The sequence below is a fragment of the Protomyctophum bolini genome (assembly GCF_963924005.1).
Source record: "Protomyctophum bolini genome assembly, chromosome: 2".
In the NCBI taxonomy this organism is placed as follows: Eukaryota; Metazoa; Chordata; class Actinopteri; order Myctophiformes; family Myctophidae; genus Protomyctophum; species Protomyctophum bolini.
The window spans coordinates 43,743,948-43,758,386 of NC_137863.1; the positions used below are offsets into that span (position 1 = coordinate 43,743,948).

General features: G+C 42.7%; 1 protein-coding gene across 1 annotated transcript; it reads left to right on the top strand.

The window, feature by feature from the left end:
• Positions 1 to 2,909: 2,909 nt before the first annotated feature.
• Positions 2,910 to 12,912, top strand: cyp24a1 (cytochrome P450, family 24, subfamily A, polypeptide 1; the record flags this gene model as incomplete). The annotated part of the gene is made up of 12 exons (XM_080791096.1): positions 2,910 to 3,404; positions 3,624 to 3,814; positions 3,965 to 4,058; positions 4,194 to 4,287; positions 4,536 to 4,627; positions 5,515 to 5,626; positions 7,174 to 7,319; positions 8,517 to 8,683; positions 10,161 to 10,239; positions 10,862 to 11,059; positions 11,660 to 11,780; positions 12,639 to 12,912. The coding sequence occupies 11 exons, from the start codon at positions 2,910 to 2,912 to the stop codon at positions 11,768 to 11,770; spliced, it is 1,779 nt and encodes a 592-aa protein (XP_080647222.1). The 3' UTR covers positions 11,771 to 11,780; positions 12,639 to 12,912.
• Positions 12,913 to 14,439: the final 1,527 nt, after the last annotated feature.

Consider the following 14,439-nt stretch of genomic DNA (forward strand, 5'->3'; position numbering starts at 1 on the left):
TAGGGCAGGTGTACGTTGCACTGTGAATGCAGGGCCTTTTATGTTTCGGCCCCCAAACTCTGGAATGAACTCCCTATAACCACCTCAGAGCTGCTCCCTCTCTCTCGCTCCTCTCCTTCAAAAACTCACTCAAAACCCACCTCTTCAGGATATAGCCTTCCCCAGCTGAGGCCTCGTTTATCCTTTTATCTTTTTAACCCTGTGCTGTTGTTGTATCTGTTATGTTTTGCTTTCTTTTTTTTTTCTCTCTTATTAAAGTCCGTTCCTATAGTGTTCCTATAATGTAAAGCGCTTTGGGTATTCAGAAAAGCGCTATATAAATCTGAGCTATTATTATTATTATTATTATTATTAATGCATTCAATGCAACAAGACAAAATTGGGAGAAAAAAAAAAATAATAATCTAACAAAACTTTTCATCAAAAGCGGTTTGACTATCCACACTTTTCCTGGGCTGTGTGTGCTCCAGTTCCTGTTGATTTCATTGGATATCATTGGTCATCTGACCAGTTTCATTGGCTTTCATTGGATCAAATCGACAGGAACTGGAGCACACACAGCCCAGGAAAAGTGTGGATAACATATCGGTAAAGTAAAGCCCTGCAGCTTTCATCAGTGGAGGGGTGTCTGGTCGGTGAGGCCAAAGAGGTATTGCGTATAGCTCTGTTTGACTAAAAGGAACACCATGAAACAAACATGTTTTCTCTATGACTGACTGACTGGTGCACCCCGTGGTGCCAGACCCCTATCAGCAGCTCACTGCCAGCATCAACTTGTGTTGCAGCCCTATGCCAATGCAGAGCAGACACAAGGTTGAAGTCCTTTTGCGTGAAGCCTTGCTCAACAGCCCTGCAATGTCTTGTTTTTGTCCCCTTTTAGGAGCCAATAATATATAGGACACTGATGAGGCAGTCGTGGCGATCTTTGGACAAAAGTGGTTTTTCAAGATAACACGAGGACGTTATAGTCTCAGTCCTGTTCAACTTGAGATTGAGTCTAGAGATAATGTTAATTGCTTGTCAATATACCGGAAATCTGCTTAAGAACGTGTGTCAGAGAACATGGGAGATATAGGGGGAGAGCGAGCGAGAGAATGTATAGGGGAGAGAGAGAGTGTGTGTGTGTGTGTGTGTGTGTGTGTGTGTGTGTGTGTGTGTGTGTGTGTGTGTGTGTGTGTGTGTGTGTGTGTGTGTGGCATGGCGTGGCGTGCGTGCCTGCGTGTTCACACACGTGTATAGGTGAGTGCAGATGAGGTGTGAGAGTTTCAGGCTCCGTGTGTGGTTGTATGTGATGAGTGCAGGGGAGGGGAGGGCTCCAGATTCAGATACCACACATACAGCCCATGGTTCATGAGAGAGCACATTTATACGACATATAGAGCCATCATGTTCTTAAAATGATGCCAGTGGCAGTGATTATATTCATGGTAAGCCTATATAAGACATGGGTTCCCAACCTTTATATAGAGGGTATATGCGCGTGACATCATCATCAAACCCGGAAGTTATGCTGCAGGAATGCTTACTGAGTGGCAAAAAACTACTTTCTGGCCTTGACAGCCCATGCATCCAAACAGAAAAGTCCTATATCTGATTGCATTAAACAATGTTAAACTCACTTTGTATGTTGCTTTGCCACTCGATTTGCCACTCGATGTGCCATTCACTGCCATACCCTCTATTACCACGGACTGGCTGACAGTTCATTGTTGACTGGCATCAACTCCCTCAAGTATAGCCATTATACACAGTATAAGCATCCTGCATTCTTATAAGCCCACACACCAGTACTAGGGACTCCTTGGGACCAGAGCCATGAAGTAAGACAGGGTTATACGACATTGAGGGGCCGTGTGTGCTATAATCTCTTACTGTTACTCTTACAGTTTTCTGTTTTCTGAGCGCTGAGCACGAGCGAGCGCTGTTCATGCAGCCTGGCTGGAGGACAGTGACATAAGCTGGAGTTTGAAATGCATTGTTTTCAACGACGGCGGCACAAATAAGAGCTATTTTATTAGGCATGTGTGCAACATGACAACTGTTTTAAAGTATTGTTATACAGTGACAACTATAAAGTCTCTGTATTGTTTATGCAAATGATGCTGAATGCAGAATTTCCAGGGGATTGCAGGGTTTGGGGGTAAACATGGGTTATTATTATAACACCTCCAATAATTATACCTGGCCTATTTGCCCCGCACCCATGGGAGTGCACACACACACACACACACACACACACACACACACACACACACACACACACGCACTGACGCACATGTATGCACGCACACACACTGTCACATACACACACGCACGGACCGTGACGGACGCACGCATGCACACACAGAGAGAGAGAGAGAGAGATAGAGAGAGAGAGACTGTCAATCACAAACAAAGCGCGCAACTCGTAAGCTCTCAAATATTTGTCCACGGTGCAGAAGTGTGGCAGTATAGTATTTGCTTTGCCAAAGTTTCGCTTCTCTTCTCTCTCCCAATCGCGGGTCGCCATCATACGAAATGGTTCAAGCGAACCGCGTCACCTCACTGAAGGCCTATAGCGTGTTTATTTATAAAGCAGGGGACACGGTGCGGGGTGGGGTGGGGTGGGGGCAAGGGCACTTCCTCGGTCTATCTGGGGTCATGCAATCCCTCTCTCAGCGTGCGGATCCGAATGGTGGGCTCGACGGCCACACCATTCCCTGATTGGTTCAGTTCACGTCAGGAATAAACACTCTCGGGGTATATATAATGTCGTGGCGAAGGTCACAATTCCAAGAAAACCCGAAAGCCGAAACCCTACCCAAAAGATAATTGGCAACGCAACAAAAATTGCACTGCAGCAACCGCAGAGAATTTGCAGTCAGTCACTTTTTTTTTTGTTGTGTATAGCCTATGATTCGAGATTGAGAATGAGGTCGCAGATCCAAAAGGTGCCGCAGATACTGGAGCTGCTGCGGAAGAACAAGAAGTCCATTGGGCTGCCGCAGCACTTGAAGCCCACGTCCTCGGTGTGCGTGCTGGGGGAGAAGGATGCTCATCATGCGGACGCAGCGCAGTCGTCATGCCCGCACCTCCACCACGCCGCTGCGCACAGCAGAGCGCACAGCCTAGACGACGCCCTCCCCGCCGGTCCCAGCAGCAACAACTGGCCCCTGCAGGTTGGAAGCCTGATAGAACTCTGGTTCAAAGGAGGTCTGAAGAGAGGGGAGAAGGATGCTCATGCGGTGGAGGCGCTGCATGAAGCAGCAGCAGCGCAGTCGTCGTGCCCGCACCATGACGCCGCTGCGCACAGCAGCAGAGCGCGCAGCCTAGACGCGCTCCCCGGTCCCACCAACTTGCCCCTGTTAGGAAGCCTGATACAACTCTTTTTCAAAGGAGGTCTGAAGAAGCAGCACGTGGCACTGGTACGTGTATATATATTGTCAATTAATTCATACGGCAAATAGTATTTATTATTGTGATTTGAAAAAAGTGTTATTATATAAGTTTTGAATCTTATCTCGATCTCGCGAGGCATGTGCACGCACATGCACGCACGCATGCTGAATTCTTCAAGTTCTTTATAAACGCAAATGTCTGTGCCGTTTATATTGAAGTTGTATACAAATATATGCACTTTCCAGGTTGACTATCACAAGAAATTCGGAAAGATTTTCCGGATGAAACTGGGCCCATTTGAATCGGTCAACATTGGCGCTCCTTGCTTGCTCGAAGCTCTCTACAGAAAGGAGGGGAACCACCCTCAGAGGCTGGAGATCAAACCGTGGAAAGATTACCGAGACCTCAGAGGCGAGGCGTACGGGCTTCTCATTCTGTAAGTTATAAGCTGATACAGTTTCGCATCTGTCCGTTGCTATTTGTCTGCGTTACCATTGGAGTAGTAGTAGGCTATAGCTTAGGGCTACGACTACGCCTTTTCATGAATTAAATGAAGAGGCTAAACAACGTTGCGGTTTCCATGCAGGGAAGGGAAAGACTGGCAGAGGGCGAGGAGCGCTTTTCAGCAGAAACTTATGAAGCCCACAGAAGTGGTCAAACAAGATGGCAAAATAAACGAGGTAAGTCTCCTATATTTATATATTATGTGAAAGATATGGCCTATATCCGATGCTGCCCTATAATGACTTTGTTCATATATATAGTCTATTACATAATTATTCAAAACTGTCATTTTGTTTTGTCTTCGTAATTAGGTGTTGGCCGATTTTGTTGACAGAATTGAAAAAACGAATGTCAATGGAAATATTGGAGATTTGTACTTCGAATTGAAAAAATGGTCGATGGAAAGTAAGTTACCTGCTTTATATTTAGCAATTTACTATGAAAACGAAAAGCATTTATCTTGATTCATGTTACCTCATGCTCATAGGCTAATTATTACAGTGTATGTGGCCATGCATATTAAACAGTAGCTCACATGAATTTAATTGGAAATTGATTACAAGCCTGCATTCTCTATGCTATATGGGCTCTATAGGCTCTACCTTAAGTTTCAGCATGACTTCTCTCTAATCTCTGATACAATGTCATTACAGCCATTTGCTTAGTTCTCTACGACAAGAGGTTTGGACTCCTACAGGAAAATGTTAACGAGGAAGCCATGAACTTTATCACTGCTGTTAAAACCGTAAGTATATTATGCTTGTCAAGCAGCAGCACGCACCTGTCTTTAATGTTTTGTGTTTTGTGTCTGCGTATATACAGTACATAATAGTCATAAAGGGCTTTATCATTCATCATCACACCTGGGCATTATACAATGTTTATCCAGATCGCTGTCTGCCTGGCTTCCATGCTTTATGTTCACTCTCTCTATCCCAAATGTCCACAGAGTGTCACATGCTAATGTAAAGGGGATCTCTCTCTCTCTCTCTCTCTCTCTCTCTCTCTCTCTCTCTCTCTCTCTCTCTCTCTCTCTCTCTCTCTCTCTCTCTCTGCAGTAAGCCTTTCTTTGTATGCCTTGAAATAGTTCAACAGGTTCACCTCAACCGGGGTCAGCTATACAACTCACTGCAGCAATCCCACACTATCTCCACACTCTTTGAGAGTACAGTGCAGGATTTACTGGGTCAAACCAATATAGCCTCTCTACTGTACCGGGACTAGATATATAGGATGTTAGTGTATATATATATACGGTATGTTTACAAAGGTCAAGAAGGGTTGCAGGCGCCGTAGAAAATAACGGATCGAAGATTTCTCCGGGCTCCTGCGCACTCACATCACACTCACACACACACACACACACACACACACACACACACACACACACACACACACACACACACACACACACACACACACACACACACACACACACACACACACACACACACACACACACACACAACTCTCTGTCGTGACATGGTGGCCCCCTCTTGTAAACAAGTGCAATGCTTAATTGGGTTGTCCACTCACAGTTAACATGCTTTGTATTGAGTTTGTGCTTGAAATGTATACTGTCATTCTGCAAACTGTTAATACACATTTCAATCAATCAATCTTTCTCCCTAGATGATGAGTACATTTGGGACGCTGATGGTGACACCGTTCGAGTTCCACAAGAGACTGAACACCAAGACATGGACGAACCACACGGAAGCATGGGACTGCCTCTTCGCCACAGGTATGGAGCCCCGCATTCTCAACACGCCAACAGTCGGCACGCACCTGACCACACTCTTTAGTTTCGTCTAAATAAATACACGTACACGCACACACACACACACACACACACACACACACACACACACACACACATAGACACCGTGCTCCTCCAAATGACCCGCGACTCTCAAACTATAGCCCAAGCTCATTTCCAGTTCAGTGGTATACAGAGAGAGCGAGGGGGAAGAAAGACAACTGGAGACCCTTATATACAGGTTTCATTTTCACACTCTCAGTGTTAAATGAACACTGACCGTCGCTTTTTGTTGTTGAGTCTCTCAGGAGCGAGAGACTGAGAGCAAAGTGAGGGTGAGAGGGTAGAGAGAGAGAGAGAGAGAGAGAGAGAGAGAGAGAGATTTGAACCGAGTGCCTCGGCTATACTCATTCTCCTGGCGACCGGGCACTAGAGCCTGAGTTGTAGTAAACTGAATGACCTTCGGGGGAGAACGCTGCCAAATGTTTGTTGTAGCAGGTGGGGGGGGGGGGGGGGGGGAGGAGAGGAGATGAGAGGGCTTTGCTACCAACCGTTTGTTGTGCTATTTACTTGGCACTGACTTTTATGACCCCACTCTTTATCTATCTCCTTCTCTAGCGCACACACGCGCGCACACACAAACACCACCACCGCCATATAAACACTAGCGTGCACAATGCACATGTTGTTCTAGTGGACGAGTTCACGAGATAAAAGTCGGTCGAGGGCTTTGACAAGTACCAATAGTCGGTGGTGCATGTGAGTGAGGTCATTTTATATAGTTTGTTTGCTGAAGAGTACTCGGGAGAGTACAAGTTGACAAGTATAGTCGGTTCGTTTGTAGCTGCAGCAATATGTGGACCTTCTTCCAAACAAAAGCTTGTACACATTAAATAAAATAATTTCTATTATCAGGACACTTTTAAAAGACAACCAAAACATGGAAATGTCTCTCTCTCTCTGTTAAAACTGCCACGATAAGCCGCACGGAATGGCGCCCCCCCCCCCAAGCATCAAATGGCTCACCTTTGCTACTTTTTGATTAGACATGCATCTAAATCCCTGTGACATACTATAGCATGTCCCAGGGGGTGTATGGCACTGTACATCAAGCTGCCTCACGCTATATATACGGAAACAGGAGACCCTACTATAACCCTATCGGCCTCAGGACTCGGCAAAGGCTTATACTTATTTATTGTGCCTTTGTGACTGTTATTACTATAACTATAATGTCGGGTCACGGGGAATTGAAGAGCGGAAAACAGATATGATAGCCCGGACATGTCGACACGTACGGGCCAAGAGATATCCCCCAGTCGCTATAGTCCTCCTGAATCTCAAGTGATACTTCAATTAAACTGACAATATTAAGACGCAAAAAAACCCTCAACATATCACAATAATGTGCGCATATACTAACATTATACTACTACACTTTCCCTGTCGAGCATTTACAGAGTATACTATATATACAGCACAATGACGGCCTGTAACTACTTTGGGTTTCGATCTTTTGTTCATAATTATAGCCAAAGTCTACATAGACAAGAGGCTAAACAGAAGCGCCACTGGAGCTCCGGATGACCTGATCGGCGACATCCTGCACAACAGTTGCCTGTCTAAGAAGGAGCTGTACGCAGCCGTCACCGAGCTACAGATAGGAGGCGTCGAGACGGTGAGCACACACTATATATACGGTTCATTTCATCGATATAGCTCGATTATCGTGTTTCTTTGCCGATAATCGTATCGCATTGTATACCATATCGATATAGGGCTATAGGAAATGTCGCGTGTGAGTCGATGCGGCTTTTAAATAAACAAAACGTCAGAATCAGTTTTTCCGTCTGACACGTTGTATATTAGATCGTTTTTTGCATTCGTACGTCAAACATTATTTGTTTTTATTTTGTTTTGTTTTCCCTTTGCTTTTTCTTTTGTTTAAATGTTATCCGTGAAGTTTTTTTTCAAATTGGTTTTGGAAACTTTTAACATTTCGGTACAATATATTTGTCAAAACGTCGGCAATCTAGTGGTCTATAGGTCGGACTCTGTATCGTGTTTACGTATCGATCATGAGGATGTCGGAAATATACCCATCCCTGAATTGGTCATTGTTTGAGAATGAACGTATACAGTATATATCATATCGCGGCCTCTGTATCGTGATACCTATATCGTAAGGTTGCAGGCAATACTCTAACACACAGTCACTCTGTACTGCATCTAGCTATGTACAGTTTCAGGCTGGCTGCCCTACTATTCTAACCATTGCCCTGGGGCAACCAACGTTGTTTAGCCTATATACAAAACGTGTTCATAAGGATTCGGGTTTGATCGATTAATACCAGCACAGGTTGTTTTCAATTTGCTTTGTGAGCCTATATACTCCTTTTTTTTAGTGGTATTAACAGCTGACAAGGGTTATCACATTATCAGGGTTTTCATAATCATTTCTTAGTAGCAATACTCCAAACCAGTTCACACATATAAGTGAACAATTTAAACCTTTTGCCAGTACACGTGACGGGAGGGGTGTAGTAGGGGCTCTCTCTCTCTCTACACTCCAGGAAGGGAAAACAAACTGTTCTTATACAGTATAGTACGTGCTTCGGATACAGAGGAATGAAGTGGAGTGTATTTCACTGAGAAACCCTTTGAGGAACAACACACTGTTCTTAAGCTCCCCGCAGGAGGACCCCACACTGGAATGCACTTAGTAGCTGCCTCACTAAATGACACCTCCTTCCCTCCTACCCCCCCCCCTCTCTCTCTCTCTCTCTCTCTCTCTCTCTCTCTCTCTCTCTCTCTCTGCCTCTTTCATCTTTCTTTCTTTCTTTCTCCCTCTCGCTATGCTTGATGATTTCTCTAGACCGCCAACAGCATGCTATGGGCCATTTTCAACCTGTCACGTAACCCCGGTGCCCAGAGGAAGCTGCTCCAGGAGATCAGAGACGTGGTGCCCGCCGGCCGGGACCCGTGTGGCGAGCACCTCAAGAGCATGCCCTACCTCAAGGCATGCCTCAAGGAGTCCATGAGGTATTATAATACAGTAAATCTTTGGGGTTGAAAAAAAAAAACAGGCCTATGTTGTGGGGCCCCTTCTTTGGCTACATGGGTTGTGAGCTGTACTGGGAAATAGGGGGGAGGGGGGTAATAAAAGCACTGCAGGAAGTCTGTCAAACAGTTATACAGTATATACCATATGTACACGCAGAACAGTGGCGAGGGGGGAAATGTTTAGCAAACTTTCTGACCTGAGATCAGATTCTATATATAACGCACAGATGAATTGTGGTTCTTTAATTAATGCATTTTGACCTGAGATCAGATTCTAAAAAAAATGTCATAGATAAATCCTGACAGTTAAAAAAAATAATAGCAGACCTATACAAGCGCTATGAGCTTGCTGATCTGCTATTTTTAAATAGCTAAAGCATAACGTAATGCTATAACACCAAAAAACGGGTTCCCTTCCCGCCCCCAAAATGGGTTAAGTATAAAGAAACCCTATAAAGACGGTTTATTTGATGATGTCGGAGAAATTAGTCACAAGGACACAAATCAGATAATACAGTTATGGTTACAATGTGGGTACGTGTTGCGCCATCGCTGTTATCGTTTACCTGTATCACATGAGATTAAGAAGCGTTTTTCCACCCACCCATGCATCACAGTCCCCATTTTCCTCGTGTAATCACAAGGTGGTTTTTTTTTCATGTTCATCAGGGAATGTTCATAACCACTGACAGGAGATTACATCTAGCTATATACAGACTGCCTTTTGAAAAAAAATATATATTCTCCATTAGCTTAGAGAGCGGCAGTGGCTCAGGGGTAGAGTGGCCGGATTCCCATGCAGTTCGATCCCGGGCTCCCCCCAGAGTCAGTGTCGATTAAGTGTCCTTGAGCAAGACGCTGAACCCATAATTGCTCCCGATGTGCAGTTTGGTGGTGCCTTGCATGGTTTCCTCCACCATCGTTGTATGAATGTGTGTGTGTGAGTGTAATCAGTGGCAGCCTTATATACAGTATGTTTCAATTGAAACGGGCCTCGAGTTTCCAGGGGCCTCCTGGGAAAAAGACACAGTAGTAGTAGTAGTATAGTGTGTTGTTTGGTTGTAACTGTTCCCACTTCCCAGTGTGTGCACTCACTGCACTAGCAGCGCTGACAGTTGGGATTGCATCATTGCATTGTATTTTCTACTTGGCCATGTGTATGCTGTTCATGCTTTGAAGTCCAATAATACACACTGACAATTAAAAAAATATATATATATTCATTATTAAAATTATGACGTCATGAACGGGGCCTCCCGATCCTTAAGGCCGCCCCCTGAATGTAATGCACCAATCGATGTAAAGCGGCATTGGATAAAGGCGCTATATATAAATGCACCATTTATAATGCATGTCTTTAATACTTTCTCTTCTTAGACCATACTGTATATAGCCTATTATATCCAAGTAGGCCTACTTATTTCTTTCCTCTCTCTCTCTCTCTGTTTTCTTACAGGTTATCACCGTCAGTACCCTTCACGAGTCGGACCCTGGACAAAGACACTGTGTTGGGAGATTACGACATTCCCAAAGGAGTAAGTGGCTTAGTCCTCCTCGCTCCCTACCATACAGTATGATAAGAGCCGATTATCCCATTCTGACCTGAGATCAGATTCATACGAGGTTTCCACTGGACACACACTGGTCTGATTAACCCATTCTGACCTGAGATCAGATTCTAAAAATGTCAGTCGTTCTTCGATTTTTCTAAAAATAGCAGACCTACAAGCTCGTAGCGCGCCACTCGGTGGCACGCTATGAGCTTGTAGATCTGCTATTTTTCAATAGCTAAAGCATAACATGATGCTGACACCAAAATGGGTTCCCGTTCAGAATGGGTTATACCTCCTCATATCAAAATGACAGATGACTGAAGTGTGAAGCACGTTTGAAAACAAAAACTCTTATTGAAACTGTACTATATAGTCTGTAATCTCTTATAACACTGGCTATATGCCGTTCATTGCTGGAAGGGATCAGATTTACAGTAACTAATTCTGTATCTATTTTTGGTCATTTGCAGCCTACTATAATCTATTTGAATAGGATGATGATGATGACGTTGTGGGTTGGGTCTTTGTGGGATGCATGTAAAATACTGTACAAATACAATATTATTCAAAAATAACAAATATAAATTTATTTTCCTGTTTACAGACAGTTCTAATGATCAACTGTCACGCAATGGGGTCCAACGAGGAGTATTTTGACGACACAAAGACGTTCAAACCAGAGCGCTGGCTACGTGAGAGCAGCACCATCAACCCGTTCGCCTTCGTGCCCTTTGGCATCGGAAAGAGGATGTGCATCGGCCGAAGACTGGCAGAGCTGCAGCTGCAGTTGGCGATGTGCTGGGTAAAGACCAGACTTCATAGGCATGTAGTTAAACCCATTGACGCCTGGTGCAACGTATATGTTGTTCTACCCTTGATGCCGGCGCTCTCTCTGTGTCTCATCAGCTATTGCTATACATGTAGCAACATAACTATTTAAAAAAAAAAATCATCAGAATTTGAAGGTTTTCAGAAACCTTAGGTCAGGCCCTATACAAGGCGTTCCCAGATTCGGCCTCAGGCATCAATGGGTTAAAGGGCAGTTTCAGATTTTATTTATTTATCTTGAACTCCTATCGTTCTGTTGTGAGGAGTATACATGTGACAATTTGGCCTTCTGTCTCGTCGAGAGCAACCTCTCAAAGGCAAAAAGAAATCTGTCAGCCGACGTCAAACGACGCACAGTATCTTTTACGTTGGTTGGTTGAGATTTTATACAGAACCTGAGAGGATGTGTTAAAAAAATGAATAACATAAGTTGTATGGAGGACAAATGGATGATTTATGTTCATTGTAATAGATTAAAGCTAACCAACAGCTGGCATTTCCCCCATCAATTGGCATTTATTTTTTTATCATCTATACCTAATTGGTTTCTCTTTTGACCTCTTCCATGTGACAGCTGGTCAGAGACTACGAGATTGTGGCGACGGACGATAAACCACTTGACGTGATCCATTCTGGACTACTGGTTCCCAAAAGGGAAGTGCCGGTAGCCTTCATCAGGAGATGAGTAAAGGTGTGTTCCCTTGATTCTTCCTTTTATCAGCTAATTAGTTATAGGTATAACTTTTTCTTTAGGTGGAAAAAGTACTCACATTTTCCATTTATGTAAAAGTATAAGGCTATCAATACTGCAGCGTAGAAATCCCCTGAAATAAAATAATTACATGAGTTATAAAAGTATAAAAGTATTGCTATCAAAATGTAATTAAAGTACCAAAAGTAGAAAGTACACTGAATGTCTTATTTCAAGTTTTCAAATGCATGACAATATTTTGACAATAGCCGATCTACTCTTAGTAGATCTGCTATTTTAAAAAAGGCCGAAATGTGGGGCTGAAGCTTGGTTTGTGTGTTTTGTAATGACAATAATCCAAATGTACAAAAAAATAATGAATAGTGGAGTAGAAGTAAAAGTATTGGAAGTTGGAAATACTCGAGTGCAAATACCTCAACATTTGATGGTCGACAAAACTGTTTTAAACACATCATTTGTAACACTTTTTAAACGTGTCACAGTGTTTAGATTATAAACAGAAGAACATGTTTAATCCCTGTCAATCAAAGTCAGTCATATAGGTGTTTAGAATTTGAACACTATAGGTGTTCTTGTGAGGTGTTTGAGTGAACGCGTGTTCTACTGTGTTGTATGAATATTAATAAACACTTGGCATTTTCTTATTACACACATGGTGTTTAGGTTTAAACGCGTCACATGTTCCAGGGATTTACAGTGTATAGTTGATTCATTGTGCTCTGAGAGACACTCATTGGAAATGCTTAAATCCCAGTCCAAAGACAGCTACTACAAAAACACGATATCCAAAATGTGTCTTCGGCGGTAATTCATTCTTTCTGTTTTCTGCCTCCTTATCCAGGTTCCATTATTCAACTCTCCTGGATGAACAGAAAAAACATGATACCATCTTGGCCTACTGAGGGTCTGTAACTCCCTTTATTGCTGCTCTGTAAATAGAAAAGAAAAAAAAGATATGTTAAAAACTAACATTCATGTAATTGTGCCAGAAATACCTCAAAACTATATTATGCAACTATTTAAGCTATACTATTTATGACAATTACCAGTAGTTGCTGACCAAAAACACCAGCTGTTATGTACAACTATAGTAAGGAGAATGGTCAGAATAATGACTTAATGTTATCGAATGTTTCCATGTATCATAAGTTATACACTGCATAGTGCAGTGTTTTATTTTTTATTATTGTCATGTATATAACATGCAAGGAGAGTGTTGTAATAATGTACATTGTTTTTTTTGTTCGTTTTTTTTTGTTTTCTTAATATATATATATATATACATATTTTATTCATAAAAAATAAAGAAATGTATCTACGTACAGTACAATGGTGCAGTCTGAGTGGCTTTTGGTGAATTTCCAAGATAAATGAAAGTGTTTTGCCAGATTTCTTCACAGCTTCAGGGACAGATTCTCTCAGATTTCTCAGTCGTTTATCAAACCTGGTAGGCATCCACAGTACTTTGCAGAAACGTGGATAGCAGATAGGCTATAGCATTGGTGTTGATTTGTGTCAAATGGAGTCTATACGTATATGGCTGAAGATAAATGAACACATGACATAATCGGTGAATTTTTCAACCTTCACTTTGATCATATGGATTTCAAGTTGAGTGGTCAAAAAAATGCAATCTTTGTCCCACATAGAATCTTCTACTGTCAGCAAAAGGTCATTGCATCATGGCCTATTGATGAAACGGAGAGATGGGAAATTAAGCGCAGAGCATGCTATGCTATGCACGGAATTTCCGGGGGTTGGGGGGGGGGGTAGGATGCAGAGGTTTGTAACACCCCCAGTAACTCTAACTGGGCCGTCATAACATTATGAGTAAGGGGGGCCCATGTAGCACTTCTCGCACATGGGCGAGAAGTGGATATACGCGCCTGGTTTATGCCTCAATCTCAAGATGCATTACTTGCTTGCAAATTTAAAGAACATGAGGTTTGTTCACATCCATACAAGCACTTCAATAGGTATAAAGTATGACAAAATGCTTAAAACACGCCCAAAATGGATTAAAAAAGGACCCCCCCAGTTTGACATGCATTAGTCTACGGATTTGTATAATCAATGTTAATTCAACTCTGAGAGTTGAACACTCCCAGAGTTACAGACGCATAAGGGTCCATTTGGTTCCAAACTTATCATTTAGCTGGGGGACCCCATGGAACTCCCTCAAAGGACCCCTGGGGGTCCCCGGACCACACTTTGGGAACCACTGGTGTATAAGGAACAAAGGACCCAATAAGAAATAAAGAACATATTTTTTTTAGATTGGAACAGTGGTGTATTGTAAGGTTACATCATTTACTTTACAATGAAAACAACAAAACATCAACATAAATGGAATTCAATATTCAGAACGAAAGTAAGAAACCAAGTAAGAACAACCGACACAATCAATATTCAATAAACGTTCAACTCTAAACTCTTAACGGGGTTATTATTAGTAGTTAAATGCATCACTCCTTTGAAATGAAGCCAAATCTGGTCTTCAGTTCAAGCCAAACAAAGGGAAACAGCTCCCCCTGCTGTTGGGAAGGGGAACGTTTCTTTTTTTTTTTTTTTTTTTATATTTCATTTTACTATGTTTTATTTTGAGTTAGTGTTTGTAAACAATTGTAAGTATTGCCTTTTTT